General features: G+C 37.0%; 1 protein-coding gene across 1 annotated transcript in view; it reads right to left on the bottom strand.

Annotated features, from left to right (window-relative positions):
- Window positions 1–25039, bottom strand: part of epha4b (eph receptor A4b) — a 186350-nt gene that overhangs the window by 131841 nt on the left and 29470 nt on the right. The window contains exons 2-3 of the mRNA XM_065267044.1: window positions 24515–24579; window positions 13569–14229 (exon numbers count right to left, since the gene is read on the bottom strand). Of these exons, the coding sequence (XP_065123116.1) occupies window positions 13569–14229; window positions 24515–24579 (726 nt within the window). The remainder of the gene's footprint in view (window positions 1–13568; window positions 14230–24514; window positions 24580–25039) is intronic.

Consider the following 25039-nt stretch of genomic DNA (forward strand, 5'->3'; position numbering starts at 1 on the left):
TGTTCATATCTTTAATATTAATTGAATAAGGTCACGTCAAAGATTGAAATCATAATGAAATGAATGACTAAAATCAGACTTTGATGCTCATTATCTCAGAATTTGATTTTGAGACTTTAGTATGGTTTTTACAGACTGGGTCACATATAAAAAAAGTTATGTAATAATTGTGCTGCTTTTCTCACATATTTAGACATTTGTATCCATTTATAATTGAACTATGGTTTGATTAGGGATGAATAGTGTAGATACCTGTCTATTATAGACAGATATATAAACAATATCCACTTCAAGTATATAGACAAAATAGTATTGAAATATTTGCATGCAAACTTAATTTTTAGCAAGTGTTACAACTAACCCCCTGCCTGTTACAATTAACCCCACCTATGGGGTAAGTTGTAACGTTTGCCCTTCTGTCACATTTGGTGTAATTGTCCAAAAACGGTAAGCAATAGAAACAAACTTAAAATGTTTATTTGTAACAGAGATGTGTGTGTTGCTTGTGTAAAAATATAATTGATCAAACTCAAATTTCTGTTGAATGATTGAGCCAAAACCAAAAAGCATTAGGTTGTGCCCCGCTCTCCCCTACTGAAAGAAACATACTTGCCACTCAGAAACGTCTATTTCCAATCTACGAATAATTGATTATTCCTTAAAATCTGTATCTTCGTTTGATGCAGCCTCAAACAAAAGGTCTGTTTGCACACACAAACAGAGCTACTGAAATGAGCCGCTCTGAGAAACAGCCAATCAGAGCAGAGCTCAACATTATTATTCATGACCCTTTCAATAAATGTAATAATAGACCATCTAATTCTAGAGACAATCATAGGGTTGTAAATGGACATTAAGTTTTGCACTTAATAAAGCCACATACCTTCAATGGAGATAGATATAATAGAACAATCTAACATATTGTATCAGTGCATTCCTTGGCACCTTTAAATTGTCTCTATGTTTTCCATTTCTAGACTAAGTTGATATTTAAATGAGACACAACTGCGAACTTCATAAAATCTCCTGAGCTATGAAACCCAAGTAACATTTTCCTCTGGGGCACTGCATATCCTCATTTGCTCTCAAGGTTAAATCTGATGTCACATTTACCCACTACTAAATGTCACACTTAATATCACGTTTAAATATATAAAAATAAACCATGTCAGTCAGTTGGCACCTTAATACATATGAAAACAAGCCCATAAAAAAACCAAACATAATCTCAATAGTCCAAAGTATACCTACACACAAGTACCTCAAAGATAACACGAATACACACAGATAAAACAAACGCACACAGTGCTATTCATACAGGCCATGAGTGCTCGGATGAATCGGGTCCTGTTCACCCATCCGTAAGTACTTCAAACCAAGAGCCCATCAGCCTTATTCATCCAACAGATAAGAGCAGCCAGCACTAACACAATGACTGACCCGGGAACAGGCGTCTCTTATCAGATAGGTCCCTTTCGCCGTGAATGAGGCCTATTGAATGTGCATCGTGCTAATGAGAGCTCCCCAGAGACCCACAAACAGCCAGAGCATGTTAATTACCTAACAGGGTGTAAAGATTCTGGACCGGCCCGTTTTATAATGCCAAATGGGAAAAACAACCCACACGGTAGGAATAACCACTTAGAGAGAGAGACACACTAAGAATAGAGATTGACAGGAGACTTCAATGTATGGACGACTACGATATACCAATAGATGGATTTCGTTGAAGTTTATTAAACAGGGCACATATATTTCAGGCCATTTACTATTAAATTCCAGCATTAAATATATATTATATTGTCAGTAATAAAAACTACACTTATAGCTTGTGTTAAAATGGCTTCGGTAAATGATGACCCGCTTACGGTAGGTTGCAGGTAAAACTGCTGACAAATTATCAGGAGGGTTGTTAAAAAGTTTTTTTTTTTTTTGCACTGAATGGTAAAGTGGGCCTAGGAAAGCGTCAAAATTCATTCAGTTCATTCATTCTGTTTTAGGGACAGGTCACAAATACAATTTTAACCCAACCATTATTATACATTTTACATTACACATTAACATTATATTAATGCATTTGGCAGATGCTTTTATCCAAAGCGACTTACATCATTCAAGGTATATTTTTTATATGTTAGTTCGCTGGGTATAAAACTCACAACCTTTTGTGCTACTAACACAATGATTTACCAATTGTGCTACTGTAAGAAAAACTGTCAAAAAAGGGTCCCAAGCTATACCTCTAAGGTACTAATATGAACTCTTTAGGTGCAAAAAGTGTATTTTTTGAAAGGGTGATGCCCCAGTGACAGCAAGGATATACATATATATTCAGGTCTTATAGAGTTGACTATTCAAGACCCACCAATTAATTGATTTTGACATTTCTACTGTTTTTACAGACATCTAAATAGACTTTGAATACTATTTGAAGCTCATGTGACACACTGCTTATCTCATGTTTATGTTTGGCTACCTATAAAGTAGTATTACATCCTTCACATCTCCAAAGAGTCTTTAGTTCTATCAGATTTATAACAGACAGATCAGCTCTAGTAGTTTCCGTAAAACACAAGATTCTTATGGCGTACCGCGGGCGTAGCGAGTCATGAGCAAGCAACACACACAAAACATTATCCCACTATCTCTGGATAACTTATGATTCACTACATGTTTGTGTTGTTTACATAATATGCAACTGCCGACAAAACACAGACATTTGATGCAGTTTTACTTACCGCATGCGACTCATGACCCGGAATTATGACCCATTTCAACAACATCAAGTGTTAAACGCGAAATTAGACTTATGAGGTGTCATGAAACATTTTGATCAAAAAAGTAAATGCAAAGTAAGAGTATCAAAATAAGAAGCATACAGTTAAAAACATCTTTTCACGTATTACATTTAGTCATTTAGCAGACGCTTGTGTATTATTTTGCACATGATTTCAAATGACATCATCCAAACCAATTTAGTTTTTTTTCCACATTTAAGGGGAAAACTGTCATTACCGCAATGTGTCCATGACTGGATTTCGGTTCTTTGACATGGAAATATTTATAATTAAAAAATCTAAAGAAGCTTCAGTGTATGTTATACTATAAACATTTACAGTAAAGAAACATGTGGTATTTGGTCATCATTGGTAAATGTAAAGACAATAATAAGGAATATAAATGTGTCCAAGAAAAAATTTCTTATCCTCCGCAACAATTTTCAATCATTGTTTAAGGAACTAATTTAAAAAAAAAAAATGTTGGAAGGGACATAATTGACTGTGACACTCAAGATGGCTACCAGGTAAGCAGTTCTTAGCCGTTTCTCAATACCAAGTACGCCAAGTTCGGACTTGCGTCCTTCCTAGTTCGGACTTGCAAGTTCAGACTCGGAAGAACGAACTCCCGAGGACGGGAGGATTTATATTGCAAATGGAACAGAGAGTACTTGAGGTCGTCATTCAGTCTAACCAATACGTGCAGTATTTTTTTTACGAAATATATCAAATGCAAAAACCCTAATATGTGGTAAGGCAACACGTGAATAAGATGATTAGCTTTAATGTATTTATTACAAAATAAAGTAAGGTATAAAACACATTTATGTATTTATTTTATTATATAGCCATCTATTTTAGTACTACTAAACTATAATATACGATTGTACAACATGAAATAAACACAAGAAAAACACCCAATTCAAGTAAAGCGCAGTAATAAAAGTGTTAAGTTAATATAACATTATAAAACGGTTAGTTCCAATCCTTGATTCTGATTGGTCAATTGGTGTGCTTTATTCACGATAAAACACTGCTATGACCGCTTCACCCAACGGTTCTATTTAATATCACTGTGCCCTTAGCAACACCCTTAGCAACACATAAACATATAATGAGACAAAGTCTGAGAACAGTTTGTTGTTTTTATTTGAGCTTTCATGTTGTTGTTCGAAGTCAGGTTTTTCTAGCGGAAGGAATACTTTTATTGATTTAACTTCATGAAAGTTGCACTAATATTTTTTTTTACTTTAATATTGTGTGGTAACCGTTTTATAAAAGCAATAAGGTACTCGAGGCAAGTGCTGTATCGTGAATAAGTAACGGCTGAAGGGGTTGCAGGCACTCCGCTTCGCGTCGTGCCTAACAACGCCCTTCAGCCGTTACTTATTCACGATACAGCACAGCCTCTCGTACCTTATTGCTTACATATATGTGATTTAAGTTATGAAACTTTACCATCAGTTAAAAGGATAAAAAATAACACTTCATATAAATAACAAAGAGAAATATCCAAAGAGAATATTTTATGTTTGACCATCAGACACCGGAGGGCAGAGCAGCTGCACTGAGATTGCGGGACATTTCAGAAGGACTCGCCGAGATGAGGCTGCCCTCGTTGGGGTATTGCTGACCACCCGCTGAGTCACCGGAACTCACATATCCAAAAGGAAATTTTCATATAGGCGCCATCTTTACTAACTGACCACATATTTGAAGTTTATTCATCTATATTCTCGACTAAACAGCTCTTAAAACTTAATTTCATGACACAGAAATAGTAATATTTAGAATATTTCGAATTCATTGCAGTTGACGCGAAATGCATTCTGGGAAACTTGGCTGTCAGAAGTCCGCAGTGTCACCTCCTGATGCATCCTCGATAAAATGGGCGGATCAAGAACACATCCGGGGATGTTATGTGAACTTGGCTGGATGCGAACTTTGATTTGGAACTGTACTTGGGACTGATGACGTTTTACAAGTCCACAAGGACACAAAAGAACGCATATTGAGAAACGGCTCTTATCTTTTCTCTCCAGATAAAAGTTGAATTTTGTTTGTCATAGTACCTAGACAACTTTTTAGTTCTCATTACCGAAACATGAGTTTGTAAATGCATATATTTAATGTAATATCATGTTGCGGTAATGATATTTTTTATAATGATAATCTTAAAAATGTAAATAATTCTATAGGAAATATTTTTTAAATCCTCTAAAAATAATAGTTATAGTAAGTTCAGAACTTAATCTTTTATGTGCAAAAAAATTAGCTTCAATGGCTTTTTAAAAAAAATCTGATGCTGGACACCTTCTAAATCTGGATTTCGTGAGAATCACCCAGACGCACAACTCTGTTGCTACCACAGATAAACAAACTATATCCAACAACACACTTCTTCAGGGATCTTGAGCTCTTGGTTGTGTGTGCATGCGCTATTAAATATATAGAAATAATAAATACGGTATGGTAGTCAACGTGTACACTGTAAAAAAATTCCGTAGAAATTGCAGCTGGGTTGCCGGTAATTTACCGTAGATTTACATTTATGTTATTTACTGGCAAGAGTTTGTTCAAAGTTAAATGAACATTAAACATTTACAAGTCTTTGTCTTTACAGAGTAAAACTTAAAAAACAGCATCAAGTAAAACATTCTGGGAAACAAAATCTGAAGCAAAAAACAGAAAAAGGTTGATGATGATTTCTGGTTCCCAGAATGCTTTGCATGAGGCTGTTATTGTATAGTTTTATTCTGTAAAGATAAAGACTTGTTAATATTTAAAATTTATTTAACTTTGAACAAACTCGTTCCAGTAAATAACATAAATGTAAATCTACGGTAAATTACCGGCAACCCAGCTGCAATAACATTGAAATTTCTACGGAATTTTTTTACAGTGTACCATCAACTGTGTGCTTACCATCATTTATCATTTATTTTTTTATAATTTATTAATTTTAAATAAAAAAATTTAAATCACCTTAAATCTGTTACTTAAAGTGAGAATTAAGTAGATCCAACTTTTACTTTTAACAGTAAATAATTTGATGTCCACTTGTTTTCCCATGTTTAAAGTAACCATCTGTAAGTTTGGCAGCATCATCTATCAATATCTATTTATTCACTCGCTGTATACAAACAAGCCACCTTCTGATAAATGAAGCTATATACCCACAAGAGTGCATAAAAACTATGCTTTGGCTATGAAGATATTAATATTTTATAAGCGTCATCTGAGAAACTCATAGGAAAGTCCTACGTACAGAGGTCCCTGTGGAAATATGGTAGGCTACTGGCACTCAGCACAATGCGCCCTGACCAAACACAAATGACCAGCCGTATTTTTGAACAAATTTATTATTGGAAACGCGATCTTGAACAAACACGCGCTGATCAGCATTCAAATGGACTTTCTTGCTGACTTCCAAATGAGGAGCGTTGACGGGCAGCAAGTAGCCAGGCCTAATTGAATGTCATGATTTTCCATTATTTGTTGCCTTTTTTAAATGAAAGCACTTAGCCTTTTTTTTATTCACGATTCTCCGAGACAGTTGGATCCATGAGTCCTAATGAATATTTAAACAGGGAGCAGCAGTCTCATCTCCTGAGTGGTCTCCGAGCGTCGCTAGAAAAGGAGGGGTGACCATTACCGAAACTCGACCACAGAAGGGCTGAGGAAAAACACCAATATTACGAAAACAGCACTATGGAAAATGTCAGTAATTAGAGCAGACTGCCATTTCAGAGTCAGAGCGGGCCTGGCTAATGAGTCCATTAGCACCTACCTTGCATAAAGAAGACAAGCAAAAAACGGCTCATTTTAATACATTACCCTGCTGACAATTTCACCGCACAGGCTATTCAGTGCAGCTGACGCGCTTTTCCTCTCTGACCTTTTGTTTGCAGAGCGCTGGCTCAGACGAGAGCATGGATTCAGCTCTCTTGGGCATAAACACAGAGCAAATTTGAGAAACCAACACCTTTGCCTTCACCGTTTCGCTTGGAAAATAAGCAGCTCGTCGCTGTTTGCAGTCACCGGCCGTGCAGAAGAGGCAACACAATTGAGCGTGTGGGCATTAGTCAAGCCGTGTTTCCAAATTTAGCTAGCGCTCAACACCACAGAAACATTTTCAAAAGCTTGACTTTTAAATGAATACGCATTTCGCCTTGGCCCAGAACCAACAACTGCTGTAAAAAGGAGAAAGTATTCTCGCTTTATATGTCCTGAATTTCAATCTGCCGTCACATTTCTCCAAGGACAAATGCTTACCCAGACGCTTCAATGTTTCATTTAAACTCTACCATGATTTTCTCACCCTCGAGTCGTGGTATTTACAACTCATTCGCTTACTTTTATTCATGGACCACAAAAGGATGAGTGACCACACTGACCAACACAATGGCTTAAACATTTGCATTTATGCATTGGGCAGATGCAGTGACTTACAATGCATACAATCTATACATTTTTCAAAAATGTGGGTCGCTGGGATCAAACCCCTGAGCTTTGAACAACACAATGCTTACAATCATTTAAGCTAAAGGAAAGAAAGAGGACTAAAAAATCACCATAAAAGATTTTCAGCAAATAACAACAATAATCTCTCTTGCACAGAGCTTTCTTCGTCCTGCTTAACACTTGAACTATTTGTTATTTTTGGATCTTGAAAGTACGTTTAGTTTAGTATATTGATTTATAAAGCACAAGCAACTGAAGTTGCAAGCAAAGTGCTGAACAACAAATAAGAACAAATAAAGAGTAAAACACAATCCAGACAAACAAAGGAACACAACATTTTTAGTTACATATTGAATAAAAGTGGGTTTTTAAAGCAGATTCAGGAAATAGAGGGGATGGATCTTAAATGAAGACGAAGACTGTTCCATAGCTATGGAGCTGCCGTAGCAAAAGCCCGGTCGCCCTTAGTTTTATGTATGTGGTCATTACCATATGTATTATCTTTAAATGTATGGAAAAGAACAATGTACTTTAAAGGTGCCAAATAATGCATGGAAAAATATGTTCAATTGTTCTCTAATATCTACATAAATTAAATTAATTAAGTATTAAATGCAAATATGATCTAGAGACGGTTTTACATGTCCATTTACAACCCTAGAATTTGCTTTTAGAATTAAATGGTCTATTATTACCTTATTTGAAAGGGTCATGAATAATAATGTTGAGCTCTGCTCTTATTGGCTGTTTCTCAGAGCAGTTCAATTCAGTAGCTCTGTGTGTGTGTGTAAACAGACTTTATGTTTGAGCCTGTATCAGACGAAGAAAAAGTGGATCATGGAGACATTTTAAGTGTTTACGATCAAATATCGTCATATCGCACACCCCTACATGTACTTAACTCTTTTTATTCATCTATGCCTAGAAAAATACAGTAACAGTTTTCTACGGCACCTTTAATACTATGATTCACCTTAACTCTCTATGCAGTGTGAACGTTATACATGCAATAATGTCATAGTGGTCTGAATTACTATCCCTCTTAAAGAAACCCTATAAATTAGCTTGGTTGAGGATCTATGAGACACTGATCAGATGCAAAATCCTTTTTACACTATCTCTGTACAATTTCTTACTACTTTATTATTATGCTTTTATCATACTTTCACCATAAAGATAAGTTCCTCACTAACCCAAAGCGGCATATGGCGCAAAACGATCTGTGATTTCTAATCCATATCCAAACTGTGTGGTATCTGTGAGGCATGTCGATTAAATATCTGCATGCTTTTCAAGGCTACTATTGTACTACTAGCAGAATCCATTTTAGGTGTTTGTCAGCTTAATACAGATCGAGGATAATTCACAAATCCTCAATATAATCAGGGCTTAAAAGGATCAGTCGTGTGCTAAATATGAAAAGCCATCTGCCTGCCTTATGTGTAATGCATTCACTAACATGAACAACCGTGGGCTTAAACGTACCCACGCTCGTTTGCACACGCGGCTATAATTCACTGCCTTAAATAAAGGACAAGAACATATATTAGGTGACCTCTGGCCTTGTGCTGCCAATAGACCTCCGTGATTAGCCATTTCGTCATGTTGGCCCACGGACCACCACACTGAAAAATAACACGGTCAATCTCCATTTATTGAGTTTTGTGTGCTGTTAGCGAGGCCTTTATTTCTGTTCCACTGACCTGTCACATGATTGATTCGGCGACTGGACCGGAAAAGATACAGCTAGTTTTGTCTTGAATAAGGTTAATTGACCGACAGAGAGCAATTCATTACAGTGACGCGTTCTGATAAGATTATTTTGCAACAACTGACCATTCCTTGACCTCGGTGCATGAGAAAGGGAGGAAAAGTTTCACAACATAATTGAAACTCGAGGGCAAGAGAGTATGGGAATGTTCATGGGAATGGCATAAGGTACAGTAATACTGTTTTTGCGATTTAAATACAAAATTAAAGTTAAGACATTTTTATTACATTTGAATAAAAATAATCATGTTAATTGTTCATAAAGTTGGTTCATGTGATAATATCGCATCTGCTGTATGATCTGATGGTGATAGCTATGGACTTCTACGGTAATCTTATTGACCAATTTAGAGTAGACATCACAGTTACGTCACTGCAAGCTGCGCACGCAATGCGGTTGGAGAAAAACAGTGGAAATGAATGAGACACGGGTGAAAAGAGCAAGATAACTCACTAGAAAATGTCCTGTTGTGCTGTTAATTGTCAGAATAAGAATGCCAAAAAAGATGGCTTTCATTTTTATAGAATACCATCGTCGAAGACATCATTTGAAGATAAACGTAGGTGTTTATGATTACAATAAGCCCTTAAATGGACAGAATGGAGCGAGGAAATCATCTGGAAGTCTTTTAATAATTAGAATAGAAAATAAGTAGAGAAGATATCCGGTGTTCTGTCGAAGTCTGTTCCCTCCATGTGTTTCTTATAGCGTTTTTATCACGTTACAATTATAATTTATTCGGCATAAATGTTTTTTTATACTGAAAAAGCAATAATATCACTTTTTTTTAATATTTCAATTTTTTTTCGTTTTCTATTATTTCTTTTTATTTCATTATATCTTAGCTTATGTCTTCTTCCTGTTTGTTCTAAAATTATTATGTTTACATAGTTAATATAGCACACACACACACACACATGATGTAAAGTGTTATTAATATATAAACAGGCCTTTTTAATGTATGTTTAAACATAATACTTTTATAATAGTTTTAGAACAAACACGTAAGATAAATATAAGGAAGAAATAGAAAACAGGAAAAATATGAAATTTTTAATAAACGTTATTATATAGAATACATGATAGTATTGCTTTTATATGTACTTTAGCGATTCAGACTGTAAAAATAATTGATTTAGCAAAAAAGAACAATACATATACATTACATACATGCATATCAGTAGCCAAGCCATTTAAATTTTTTATCCATCTAAAAAAATAAACATAACGTGATTAAAACGCTATAAGAAACATTGCACTAATGGGAAACATAGGGGAATCAGACTTCGACAGAACACCGGATCCATAAAAATCACGGTTTAATGCTAAAACGCTTCACAACCCTACTGCGGAGCAGTCACTTTCTGCAACCAGTTTGGCTCCGCCCACTAAAAACGTCATCTCTGTTTGCAAACACGAAATTGGTCTATAACCTAGCAAGTTGTTTTCTGTTTTGCCATTTATTATTTAATAAACAAATTAGATGTCTTCACGGGTCCACTTAGATCCTAAAACCCGAGGTCGGTTCTAAAAGTTTCAAAATCTTTGACAAGGTTTGAAAACTGGATATTTTTCTTACGAAATCACATCAAGAAGTAACTATTAACTCGTGTGGATTATTTCTGTGAAGGATGGATGGACTCTTTTTGGGGTTTAAAAGTTGTTCCTTGATCTCTGTTTTCTACTGTTATAAAGCTTGGAAGAGCAAGGAAATTTACTAAAATAACTCCAAATGTGTCTTTCAGAAAGATGATGGACTTGTGTATCTCAGATGGCTTGAGGGTGAGTAAATCATGGGGTAATTTTAATATTTGCCTGGAGTATCTCTTTAAGGTGCCTTGCTCAAGGGCACTTAAACCGGGAACCTTCGGGTTACAAGCCTGACTATAATAATGTGGGGCTTCGACTGCCCATAAATCATAAAGCAAATCTGTATCTATCAAACCACACAAAAGACCTAAACTGGAAGCAATGCAAGTCTTTAACAGAATATGAATGTTTGTTGTGCAACATAAAATAGATAATTCATCAATTAAATTAGCATAAACTAACCGAATCTTACTTAAAAAAAGTAAAATTTACAATGTTTTTTAAACAGAAAAAAGAGATTTATCTGGCAGAGAGTGGTATGAAATCTGCAAACGTTTCTTTATGAAGGTGCTATCATTAGCTCCTCAGTAGGTCCCTCTGTGTCGCTCCAGACTGCCCATTAGCAAACAACATGAAGCCACTCGGCAGCCATTAAATAGGAAATAGGCGAACGCACAAAGAAAAAGAACAGGAGCCCCACAAATAGACTCGAACTCGCTATCCCTTATATCCATCTTTCTACTGCAGTCCGAGAAAGTAGAGCTCCTACAGTATAAAAAACAGTAGATACAATGATGCTGTGCATAAACAAAAAGAAGTGTAGATTAGCAGAATGTTAAAAGACAGCAAATTTATTTAAAAAGACGCTTCATCGAATGAGATTCATGTGGGTGGGTAGATGTTTTATTTTTTGTTTAAGTCAATAGGCCTGCACAATAGTGGAGGGGGACTTGCACTGCAATGTTATGTTTTCCTGTGATGTATATTGCGATATGAGAAATACTGGATGACTTCATCAGATGACTTATAAAAGGTCAGTTTAAGAGGAATTAACTTCTCCTTTGCATTTTTTGTATTGCTCACTGATTTCTCACAAAGATCTGTGATTTTCTTCTGCCGATTAGCCCTTTCTTGTATAGTGTATATATCACTGGCAAAGAGGTCCAAAATAGTGTTTCTTTAAAAAAAAACTCTGTATGTTCTGTGAAATGACTTGCAGATGCATGTATTGTGATGTAAACGCTGAAACAATATATGGTGCAGCCCTATTAGACATGTTAACAGGCTACACAAAAATCTAAACATCAAAGGCACAATGCAATATGAGTTTGGAGAGCAATCAAGGCTTATGAAGGGGTTAGTTTACATCATGCATATTACTGCACGGCACTCACAGAACCCAGCTGTTAAAGAGACACTCAACTTTTTTTTGAAAATAGCCCAATTTTCCAGCTCCAGAGTTAAACATTTGATTTTTACTGTTTTGGAATTCATTTAGACGATCTACGGGTCTGGCGGTACCACTTTTAGCATAGCTTAGCATAATTCATTGAATCTGATTGGACCATTAGCATCGCCCTCAAAAATGACCAACGAGCTGAAAGTCACCAAGGGGACTATTTCGTGGGCTGTGTAATACTGTATCATTGCGCCTGCTGCAGCCATGTTACAGCAGCAAAGTCCTTAATTATTACGCCAGAATGAGAGAATAGTTCCTAGACATATTGACCTAGGAAATCGCAACTTTTAATTTTCTTTCGGTCTTAGTACACAATGTAACTACAAAAGAGTCAAGTATTAATTAGAAAAATATCGAAATATCGTAATTTATTTAGCGTGATGCTAATGGTCTAATCAGATTCAATGGATTATGCTAAGCTATGCTAAAAGTGATACCGCCAGACCCGAAGATCAGCTGAATGGATTCCAAAATGGTAAAAATCAAATGTTTAACTCTAGGGTAGCTGAACTACATAGTAAATTCATGTTTCAAGGACTAAGCCTATATGTTTTAGCAGAAAGATTGCAGTCGTGAATAAAACAACACTTATTTAAATAAAATGTCTTATATTTTGACTTTATGGGAAAAACATCTTTTTAATAATACAACACTTAAAGCATCATGGCTGAATCCATTTAAGACTTCCACAAGTTTAACAACCCACTCACAATATGGCACGGTCTCTAGTAGCCTACCTTACAGCTTAAATGTAAATCCAACCGATCGTGAAAATCTAAGGTTTGAGGAACTATTACACAGGCTAAATGGAAAGAGTTTAATTCACTCAAACAGTTAGGTCTGTTCAGAGAAAACTTTTACAATTTCACCCAACACACACAAACAAACTCTGCAGAATGAGATTTACAAGGCCTGCCGGAGGCCTATGGATTTGCAGCAAATAAACAGAGCATATAGTCTAAGGAATGCTATGTCTCAATAATTTGTATCCTGGAGCACAGCTGCCTTCTCCAACACAGAGACGTGAGGCACGTAGTGAATGCGAATGAGTCACTGAAGCCCTCAGCTACTTTCATCACAAACTTATTTGCATCTCCTTGCATACGCAGACACACAGTACTAAAGCGAATACTCAGCAGTTGCAAGTTACAAAAACTTCACTAACCACCCCACAATTCAAAGTAACAAGCCGTTAAATGCACTGCCCTGCACCACTTATATTTATATTAAGTCACTGCCATTCCTTATTATGCAAACACACCTGCATATTATGCATGTTTCAAATGCCGACCTTAACAAAACCCATGGTTGTTAACTTCTGAAAATAGAGATGCTGTAAAGTCCCAACAAATCCAAATCTAGTGCTAAAACAATGCAAACACCACAAGCGCTGCAGATATTATTGCTTAAATCTAATAAACCTCAAATAAAGTCCTTACTTATTTATTAAAAAGTAATATTCATAAAAGTAGACCCAGGAGTGTAATATGCTGCATAGACAACTCACGTTGACAGTAGTCCTTATTCTCCTCGAAGCCTGGCTTGCAGACGCAGCGTCCGATGGGCACTAGCCATCCGCCATCTCCGCTGCAGTACATCCTCGGCGCTTCAAACTCCTCCGAATCATTCACGCAAGATCCCCTCACCTCCACCAAAGCCGAATCTCCCCCCGTGACCGTGTCGGGAAACTGAGCCAAATTCAGCACGGCAAGAGGACACTTCTTATAGAAGACCCGGAGGGACACCAAAGCGATGCAAGCTCCCACGTCTTGGAAAGCCAGATAGAACCCTTTCTTGCTCAAGTTATTGATGTCCCTAACTTCCGTGTTGAGCTTCATGACACGATCGCCCACGTCGGTCTGCGTAAAGCTCTCGTCGGCGGCGATGGTGTCGATCTTTACGTACTGGCTCTCCTTGATGAACCACAGGTTGGGGTTGTTGGATTCGTAGTAGTACATGTTAAAAGTTTCTTTGCAGGTTCCCGGGACCCCGGGCAGGCTGTTGCAGTCACGCAGGGTGAATTTAATCTCGATGTATACTCGCTGTGCTCCGTCTCGCGGGATGTGGCGAGTGCGTAGCCAGTTGTTCTGATTAGCCTCCATCACGTTACACACCTGGTAGGAGCGCATTGGGGTGTTCCTCTCATCCATCACGCTGATTTCCTCCCACTGCAAACAGACAGAACAACCATTACAGCTGTAAAAGGTGCATGTCCCTGTAACTCACAGTGTTGATGATCACTTTAAATGTCCAGGATGAGGAATGACTTTGTTCAAGCATGCTCTTGCAAGTACAACTAAAGACTTGACATTTTAAAGGCCAATACTACATTTTATAAGCTCTATATGAGAGAATATTTTTGTGTCAACAACATTCATTGATGATCAAATTAAAAGGCATCAAATCTTTCACATCCCACAAATGAAGAGTTGCAAAACCCATTAAGTGTGTCTGACATGTTTTCTTGTAAATGAGGATGCTTTTTTCAGACTCTTAAGTTTAGGTTCAATAATTTCACCTTGATGGCATTGAAAAGCGTTATTAGTCAGTAACTGAAATGCCTTATTTTTTTTCCACAAACATCACTTTAGTAATTTCATTTGAATTTAACTAATGTGACTTTTGCTGCAAAACCCTCTAAGTGCATGCACGATTTTTGGAAAAAAACTCAATTTCTAAAAAAAAAATCCACTTCTTTGGACAAGACATAGTAAACCAAAATGACTAAAGACGCAACATTGCAAATAATGAAAATCAGCATGTAATAATGAAGAAACTGAACCACAGTGTGATCCAAGCACGGCCACATTCGGGTTGTATTCAGGTCTAAGTACTCATAAGGGACCCAAGTTTAAATGTGATCCACGGTCATTTTGCATGCCATCGTTCATCCAATTAATCTTTCGTGCGGTTAAGAGGACTTTGCTAAAAACAGGCCATTTAATAGATTCTGCCAACAAACCAGTATTTCTGTATGGCCTAAGGCTGGGATTAAGCGGAATTGATGCAAAAATATTTGATGAACAGATAATACGTGCCGAGAGCATTTGGTTAACATATTTATTAGGCTGTCAAGCGATTAAAATGTTTAATCTAATTAATTACATGATGTGCTGATTATTTAATCTAATTAATCACATTTAATTGCACATAAATATTTGCATGTAAATGGAGAAATTACCCACAATTAAATAAAATAAACAGTGCTTTTCATATTTTTTCAGGTTGGTCTGTGGTTTAAAGTACAGAAATTGAATTAAGTAATCAAATGTAAAATAATACTGCATACATGGTAAAAATTCTGTGATGTTATATCAACATATGTTTTTATGTTATTTTAAAGACACACACGTGTAACTCTTTCCCCACCATGGACGAGTTAATTAAGAGAGAACATTTCCCTGTCAATAACGCTTTCCTGGTGAGTTTTTATAGCAATCTGTATATCCGCTATTATCTATTAGATGGTGCTCTTACCCTCTTAAAAACTGAAGCAAAAACTAATGTAATCAATTTAAACTCCATGTATGTTTTGATAATCGTTCTGAATCTGATCTCTAACAAAATTCCTTTACAAAAATTCAATTATTTCAGCGTTTTTCTCAAAATTTGGTATTTTTGAAGAAATCTACCCATATTTTAGAGGTTATATAAAGAGAACAAATGAAGATAGGATGAAAAAAAAATTCCCCCCGGTTTGTTTGTTTGAAAGCAGAGGGTCTGTTCTTTCATTTGATATATTTGTATGTTTCTATATTTATAGAAGAACATTTTCCTGGAAGGCATTTTGTAAAAATCACAAAAAATGCTGACAGGCAACTATTTTAAAAAAGGCTGACGGGGAATGAGTTAAAACCACTGATATTTGACCCACTCACTTTTTCTTGAATTTAGCGCATATGAACACTTGTTAGAGCAGTGGTTCTCAAACTGGGGGCCCTATGGTGCCGGGGGGCCCTGATTTTATGACATTTTATAAAATAAATTAATGTATCATAAATTCTCCTTAATTAAATATCAGAAAAATAAGGCTAATAATCAAGATCACAACACTGTATAATTTAATATGTTTTGTTTATTTCAAATATTAAGTTTTAGAATAAGAGTGAAAATTGACCAGCTTTTCAAGTATGCAACGCATCAAAATGTGACCTCTGCATTTAACCCATCCCAGTGAGTATTGAACACACACACTGCAAGTTGTAAACACACACACACACTCGGAGCAATGGGGAGCTATCCCAACACCCGGGGAGCAATAACGATAAGGTCCCTTGCTCAAGGGCACCACAGTCGCAACCCGACGGCTGTGAGACTCAAACCGCAAACTCTCGGTTCATAAGCCCGACTTTCTAACCACTAGGTTTTAACTGCACAAAATGTTTTATGTCATAAATCTTCTTTGGGGGGCACGTACTGTAGGGATGCACCATATACAAGGGGGGTTGCATGCCCAAAAAAGTTTAAGAACCACTGTGTTAAGAGCCTTGTCATTGAAATCCATTTTACTAGAGGAATAGCCTCATAAATGAAAAACTATTTCGCGTTTTAGCTATAGCCTCGATTTCCACGCTGCTGGTTCCTTAACTCCACAACCTAAAAATTGTGTTTTTTACCCATAATGGGTAAATATTGGACAGAGCACAATGCTGGGTTAAAATTGAACCAATGCTGGGTTGTTTTAACCCAACTGTTGGGTTATTATAATCAATGGTTGCATAACAACAACCCAACATTGGGATGGTGTAATTTTTAACCCAGCATGTTTTCCGTCCAATATTTACCCATTATGGGTCAAAAATATCCCAGCCATTTTCATCAAGTGCATTCCACTTGATTTTTCTAAGTCCATATAATTTAAACTCCATTTTGTTTTTATATCATATTGTACTCCTGCGAAACGCCTACACACAAATTTTAGGCTATAAAACAAATTGTTTAATTAAAAAGCACCAGAATACAAGAAAATGCCACGTACTCCAGCAAATGTTTTTTTTCTGTCAGGACTCACACACATTTTTAACGCCCATGCTCGGGTAGCATTTCTGTGCCGTCTGAAGCCTTGAGATCTGGATTTCTAGACAAGGACATTTAAATATGCGCAGTTGCACACATACAAAACTTCTTAAACAGCGTGTGAGCACTGCATTGATATCGGTTTCACGGCTCGTGCTCAAATATTCAAATTGGTAAGGCTTGAAAGCATTTGAAATCTTATACAGTCAGTATTAAACATATCAAGGTTATATTTTCATTGAATGTTCTTTAAAACACTAAATCACAAATATGACTTCAGCTATTTTCACAGTCATGGTCACATATTTATGAGAACGCTTAGCTTACTCTAAACACTGTCTGTAAAAATGTTATTTCATGTACGTTCATGCAACATATAGTGTGCATCTGATTTTATGTGTGTTTGTGTTTGCCCTTGTGTAGAGAGCATTAGATACAGTACATTTAAGAAACTTTGTCTCCCATCATCTCTTACCATCTGCTTCCACTTGTCTAAGGTTCTTTCATTTGGAACACTTCATGCATAAGTAACATTTCACTCCTAAAGGGAAAGCAAATATACCGCTCGGGGATTTTTTTTACGCCTGATTCTCGAAAAAGATTCTGATTTGCTTTAATAAATTCAGTTCAATTCCTCCACTGTGTAATTTGCAGTGGAGATGGGCTGAAGGAGCACCGGCTCAGTTTTAAGTGATTACTGAATTCATTTAATCTACCGATCAATCAGCAAATAACATGCTAGACTTCAAATGCTAAGCTGCAGGAATCGCTGCTTTCCAAAATGCCTGACCACTTGGAGATTTTCCTCTTGGATCTTCTGAATAGTGCATGATGGGAACATGTGATTCTGTGACTGACTATTAGAGCAGTGTGTCCTTTAACAATCTTTAACTGAGTTGCAAGTATGAATGCACATATTCAAGGAGACCAAGTACATCAGATTGTCTCCAAAAGTCCCATTTTCCACATAAAGCATGCATTTTATTTCAAGTTGGAGCGGGCATCACTTGTCCCTCATGCAATGATGTCATAGCATATAATGATGAGAGTGTTTTGTGACACATTTCCATTAGCTTACAGTGAAGAAAAACGATCGAGACACACGGGTCAATTGCTAGCATCGCTCGGATTTAAACTGAGCCACATGCTTACTGGTTGGAATAAGCGAACGTCGCAGATCAAAGCGCCGCGGCAGCTAAACGTCTCACATAAACCGAGGGTACGTTCTTTCCCTCGTGTGCAATAATTTTGACATTTGAAAGATTATTTATACAGGCATAAAGGCAGGTTTATGTGTCTCTGTTTATTTATTCTCAAATGCTGGTTTGAAGCTAACCACTATAGAAACATTTTTTTGGGATTGCATTGTCTGAACCCTAAGTATTTTACCACATATGGGAGGTTTTGACAAAAGTCTTGAGGGTTGAGTTACACTTTCCAGATGCACAAAAAATAGCTACACGTTTCAACTTGTAAAACCCTATGAAAAGCAACTATGCGTCTCATTTCATGGTGAAAGAAAGTAGCAAACCTCTACCAAAATCAAAGCATACGCTGAAACGTTCACAAGTCCTACGCACACCTATTCCAACACACAAATGTTGTGTGAAAAACAGGCTATTTGGACAGGAGGTATAGCTTAGCCACTCTCAATCAAGGTAGCAGTCATAAGTGTGATGTGGGCGTCTGGAAAATTAGCCTCTCCAGCTGGCCGCTTCCCCTAGAGTCCCATCTGAAATGCCTTAACTCCATTCCCCAGTCACCCTTCATAGAGTACCAATGCTTTGAAGCCAGGCAAACATGTCAGTTTAGGGGGTCTGCTTAGCCCCTTCATTGGCTTAACTTGATTGCAGTCCACAATCATCTGGTAGTTTAAGATACTTAAATGCAATTGGCTTTAAATCCCTAAAAGAGTGTCTGTTTTTAGGAAGACAGCCCCTTCCGTGAGACATGTTATTGAGGGTTACCTGCTTTCTATCATTCTTGGTGAATTATTCCCTGCTATTTTGGTAACACACACACGTACCCAAAATGACTACGGGTATTGGAGAGCCGATCCAAAACAAACCTTCCACATCTGGGACAGGGAAAGCTGTATTAGTCTTGACCTGTAAAGGTCAAGTGGCAGTCGATTGAGTCAGTAAGGTAAATATCCAGCAGAGGTGAAACGGCCGCTTTGGGGACGTGTTGGCTTTTCCTGTGAGCCTTTCCAGAACCCAGCACATCGGCGGGTCACGGGTCGCCACGATAATCCTTGGGTATGAAACGCAAACTGCAGCTGTGAGACCTAACATAGCCTTACAGTTCACTCCCGTTAGATAACCATACATGCAAAACAAAGCCAACTTCAACCATCACTGAATCTAAGGTAAACACGGCACAAGGACATGAGGGGATATTTAATAAAGTGCTATTCGGAACAGATGGAATGTGGGAACAGGACTGTGATGTGATACAATGACACGCAGTTATATAAGAGACCGGTAATAATCTTAATTTAGACTATTAATTGGATATTTTATGGTCATTTGTATATGTATGAAGGTTATTGTGGTTAAACATGGTTTGATATGTAACAGGAAAACCAAAGCTGTATCCCAATTTATGTTCTTCTTTGCACAAAAAATATAATAGGGAGAAAATACTTTTAAATATGTATAGCAAGACAATAAATCAGCATATAACAGCACTGTAAAAAATTACTTTTTTATTTAGTATTTTTGTCTTGTTTTCAGTACAAATATCTAAAAATTATTTAATCACAATGCATTTTCTTGATGACCAAAATGACCTAAGAAAATAAGTTTTAGTTTTTAGACAAAAATATATACGATTTAAGTGAAATTGTGGTTAAAACGAGCAAAAATATCTGCCAATGGGCTGAGAATATTTTTTTTGAATTAAAAGTTTAAGAAAAAAAGTAAACTTTTTTGAAGATTTTTTCTCCCCCTATTGGCAGATATTTTTGCAAATTAATTTAAGAATTTTTAGATATTTCTATACTGAAAACAAGACAAAAATACTAAGTAAGAATGGTAATAGTAAAGAAAAATACTTTACTGCAAAAAAAAATGATTTTAAAGAAAACATTTTCTTAGTATTTTTGTCTTGTTTCCATAAAAAAAAACTTAAATTAAGATGCCTTTTTCTTGCAAAACGACCCAAGAAGTTTTTAGACCAAAAATATAAAATTTAAGTAATTTTGTGCATAAAAATATTTTTTTCTTAGATAATTTTCTGCAGTGTTAAAAGTGTAGTTTTTAAACAAAAATATAAACTTTAAGTAAATTAGTGCTTAAAACAAGCAAAAAATCTGCCAATCGAATAAGAAATATTTTCTTGAAATAAGTTATTACTTTTTTCATAAACACAATTCCATATGTAAATTTTTTTTGCTTGTTTTAAGCACAAATTTGCTTAAATTTTATATTTTTGTCTAAAAACTAGACTTATTTTCCTATGTCATTTCGTTCATCAACAAAATACAAATTAATTTAAAGGATTAGTCAATTTTCTAAAAAAAATACAGATAATTTACTCACCACCATGTCATCCAAAATGTTGATAACTTTCTTTGTTCAGTCGAGAAGAAATTCTGTTTTTTGAGGAAAACATTCCAGGATTTTTATCATTTAAATAGACTTTAATGGACCCCGACACTTTACAGTTTTAATGCAGTTTAAAATTGCAGTCTAAACGTTCTCAAACGAGGCATAAGGGTCTTATCTAGCGAAACCATTGTCATTTTTGGTAAGAAAAAAAAAGGCTCTTTTGAACCATAACTTCTCGTCTTTCTCCGGTCCTGTGACGCACCAGCGCGACCTCACATTATACATCATCACGTCAAGAGGTCACGGATGACGTATCGAAACTACATACCAGTGTTTACAAGTGTGGAGAAAGAGGACCGATCCGACCTTGTTGTATGTGGAATGATACTAATTAATGTCTTTGTGTCAGTTTATTGTTTAAAATAGTCCACAAATGTGCGTTTCACATATGTAAAACGTGACCTTTTAACGTCATTACGCAATTACGTGAGGTCCCGCTGGCTTGTCACACAGCCAGAGGAAGAAGAGAAGTTGTGTATTAAAAGTGCATATTTTTTATTTTTCTTGCCAAAAAAGACAATCGTTTCACTAGATAAGACCCTTATGCCTCGTTTGGGATCGTTTAAAGTCCTTTGAAGCTGCGTTGAAACTGCAATTTTAAACTGCATTAAAACTGTTAAGTATTGGGGTCCATTAAAATGAGAAAAATACTAAAATGTTTTCCTCCAAAAACATAATTTCTTCTTGACTGAACAAAAAAAGACATCAACATTTTGAATAATATGGTGGTGAGTAAATTATCAAAAAAAATGTAAGAAAATTAACTAATCCTTTAAGATTTTTTACAAATATATTTTTACTGTAAACAAGACAAAAATACTAAGAAAGTATTTTTTGCAGTGTAAAACTGTTAACATCTAATTCAATAAAACAATTAATTATCAACTTTTATTTTAAAACATTTGTAAACTCCTGTGACCCTGCATTGCTCCCATGTTTTTCTACAACTGAATGAAGACCATCACAAACTCTCATTTTTGATGCAAGCGGTTCTGGGAATTTTCTTCCCAAAAAGCACACTATTTTAACAGATTGAGAAGCAATTGGGGTTAAAAAGGGGGCTAGACTCCGCTTATCATCTGAGAACCTATAAAGATGGGTTCACCGACACTACATCATCACACAAATTCAATACATTAATCCGCACCCCTCCAAGCTGTCCACATAGGCTAATCTTTTTGACATTAATTTAAGTAACCTGCAAGGGATATTGTGAATAATAAATATGACCGATTCCATATATGTGATTTGGCCTACAAAATTACATAAACGTTGTGGATCTGCATTGAAATTTTTTATCATTTCATTCAGTATTCTTTAGTTCTTCCCTCGTTCATCTTGCGGAAATGGCAGGTTTGTGTTATCAACAACATAAGTTAACATAAGTTAAGTCTAGAGGTTCACAAGTCAACAAGTCTATTTTCAGCTATGTTGAAAAACGATTCGCAAATCCGGCTCGCCTACGGATTTAGCCGGTTGTGGACGAGCTCCTGCGTGCATGCGTGTGCGACATCGGGCAATCTGATCTAGCCACTGACGGCTCTATTAAATCATTTAAGAGGTGGGTGTGAAATCCTGAGGATTGATTTTCTTTTAAGCTCACCGTGGTTTTTGCTAACTTGATTATTTTTGGACCACTTTGGGTACATCAAAAAGACACAGCTAGCCTCCTCGACTCCCCTCAAGAGGAACCGCTCCCTTTTCTGCTCTCTGGAACATGGGATTCAGTTCCAACTTTGGAGACTTAATCTTGATGTCTTCCTCCAAATAAATTGGAAGAAAGCGACCAAGTAGGTGGTGTTAAGCCGAACTAAGCGGCTCTTGGCTGGAAACAGGACTGAGCTTATAGTACCCCTCTGTGTAGGTAGACTTCATAGATGACCTTGAGACCACATCCTATACCAAAACTAAAATGGATCAATACCAGAAGTTTGGCCTGGCATGATACCAGCATCTGGAAAGTTCTGTTAATAATAAAGCGACAGATGAAATAAACCAAGGCTTTCAATAGACTGAATGATTCCATTGAATATAAATAATTCACATTTATAATCTAACAAAGATGCTTTGACCATAAGTGTTTATACAAAGCAAGTTCTTCGCTATATTTGTTGGCTTCAATGATAATCAAATTGTTTCAAACAAAGAGTCTATGACTATGACTTCACTGTTCTGGGTTCTGGATTTGATTTATGATATTCAGTATCTACTGAATCTTGCATTGGTTTTTATGCCTCATATGCATAAATTGCATATTGTCATGTACCAAAAATGTGCAAAATGACCTTAAAAACAGAAACCTTAATAAAGAGTCTGCACTGTATTAAAGGGACATTCCACTTTTTCAAAAAATATGCTCATTTTCCAGCTTCCCTAGAGTTAAACATTAGATTTTTACCGTTTTGGAATCTAATCAGCTGATATCCGAGTCTGGCGTTAGCACTTTTAGCATAGCTTAGCACAATCCATTGAATCTGATTAGACCATTAGCATCGCGCTATCAGTGACTTTGCTGATGTTACATGGCTGCAGCAGGCGTAGTGATATTACGCACTGCCTGAAAAATAGTCCCCTTGGTTACTTTCAATAGCAGGGGACTATTTTCGAGCAGTGCGTAATTTCACTACGCCTCCTGCAGCCATGTAACATCAGCAAAGTCCTTGAATATTACGCCAGTTTGAGAGTATAGTTCCCAGTCATATCTGCCTAGAAAAGCGCAACTTTAAATTTTCCGTCAGTCTTAGTACACGATGTAACTACAGAAGAGTCAAGTTTTAAATAGGAAAAACATCGAAACTCTTTGCTTATTTTTTTAGCGTGATGCTAATGGTCTAATCAGATTCAATGTATTGTGCTAGGCTATGCTAAAAGTGCTAGCGCCAAACCTGGAAATAAGCTGAATGGATTCCAAAACTGTAACTGTGGGTTCACACCAGCCGCGGAAGAGGCGGCAAAAACGCGCTATTCGCGCGAAGTTGGACGCTTGAACATTTGAGTTCACTCGCTTCATTCTCCCGTGAAATCCGCAGGTGAAATTCTAGTCATTCGAGAAATTCACGCGGAAATCCGCGTCATGGGAGGGGCTTCTGCGACTCCGCGGAGTGGTGCACTACACCACTCCGCTCGCTTCCTGTAATCACGTCACTACTACAGCAAGCTCCTGATTGGTTAACGCGGTGCAGAATTCCGCCAAAGTTCAGATTTTTGAACTCACGCGTTTCCCGCGGCAACGCTCAATTCGTGCGGAACGCCCCGCGCGTTCCGCGACATCCGCGCCGCGGCTACCGCGTGTACCGCGCCGCAGGATGCCTAATCGCGTGTTTGCATTGACTTAACATGTAAATCATCCGCGCTTGCCGCCTCTTCCGCGGCTGGTGTGAATGCACAGTAAGAATCAAATGTTTAACTCTATGTGAGCTGGAAAATTAGCATATTTTCAAAAAAAGTGGAATGTCCCTTTAATACTTTATGCTTAGGGAGTTCCTTTCCCAAGGTCCAGATGTAGAAAGCACATCCGTGCTTATGAATATACATCCATACAAGTTAAATCTGACCATGTGAAACTCCAGCACATCTACTAAGTGACAGCATGATTAACAATGATTGTTTGCAGGGAAAAATCGTGTTCAGCGGGTTCAAAACTGTGTCGAGTCCCAGGAGCATAGCTTCATTTTAATTTAAAAAGAGTATGTAGGTCCCCATGCAGTTCAAATCATTTTGCTAGAACAGGCAGTGGGACAAAATACAGCATAAGTCAAAAATGATTAAAAGTGTTTGAGACAGAGTGTGTGTTTTTGTGTCTTGATTTTAAGGTTGTGTTACTCACCCCTTCTGCTGGGTAAGCCTCCCAGCCAAGGTCTCCCAGAGCGGACATGGTGTCCAACAACGTAACTACAGAGAAGGAAAGAGCACATGTGGGAGAGAGAAAAAGTAATGATTTGTTAAAGTTCAGTAAACCTCATGACATCTCGTGAAGAAAATAAGCTGGTTAGACGATAGAGATTGCAAATTTGGCGACTAAATCACGCAACGGTTGCCGACAATCAGGTTCATAGCCTGAGGGACGAGAGTGCAGCCCTGCGGTTTAAATCATTCCCACAATGGCCTCGTTCATCCTGTGGAGAAACCTAATGCTGGGAACCTATTACAAGAAAAAGACTGTTTTGCAAATCAGAGATATCAATAAAAACGTTTTTATGACTTGCACGGCGTTACGGGCAAAACAAGGCCCGCTCTCAATCACGGTATTGATGGTTTTCATTTCTGGAGTGTGTATCTGCGTGTGCCAAGGGGACTGGGTCAACAAACCATCTAAGTGGCTATTTAATTCTGGTGCTGGTTCCCCCCTTCC

The sequence above is a fragment of the Paramisgurnus dabryanus genome, chromosome 6 (assembly GCF_030506205.2).
Source record: "Paramisgurnus dabryanus chromosome 6, PD_genome_1.1, whole genome shotgun sequence".
Lineage (NCBI taxonomy): Eukaryota > Metazoa > Chordata > Actinopteri > Cypriniformes > Cobitidae > Paramisgurnus > Paramisgurnus dabryanus.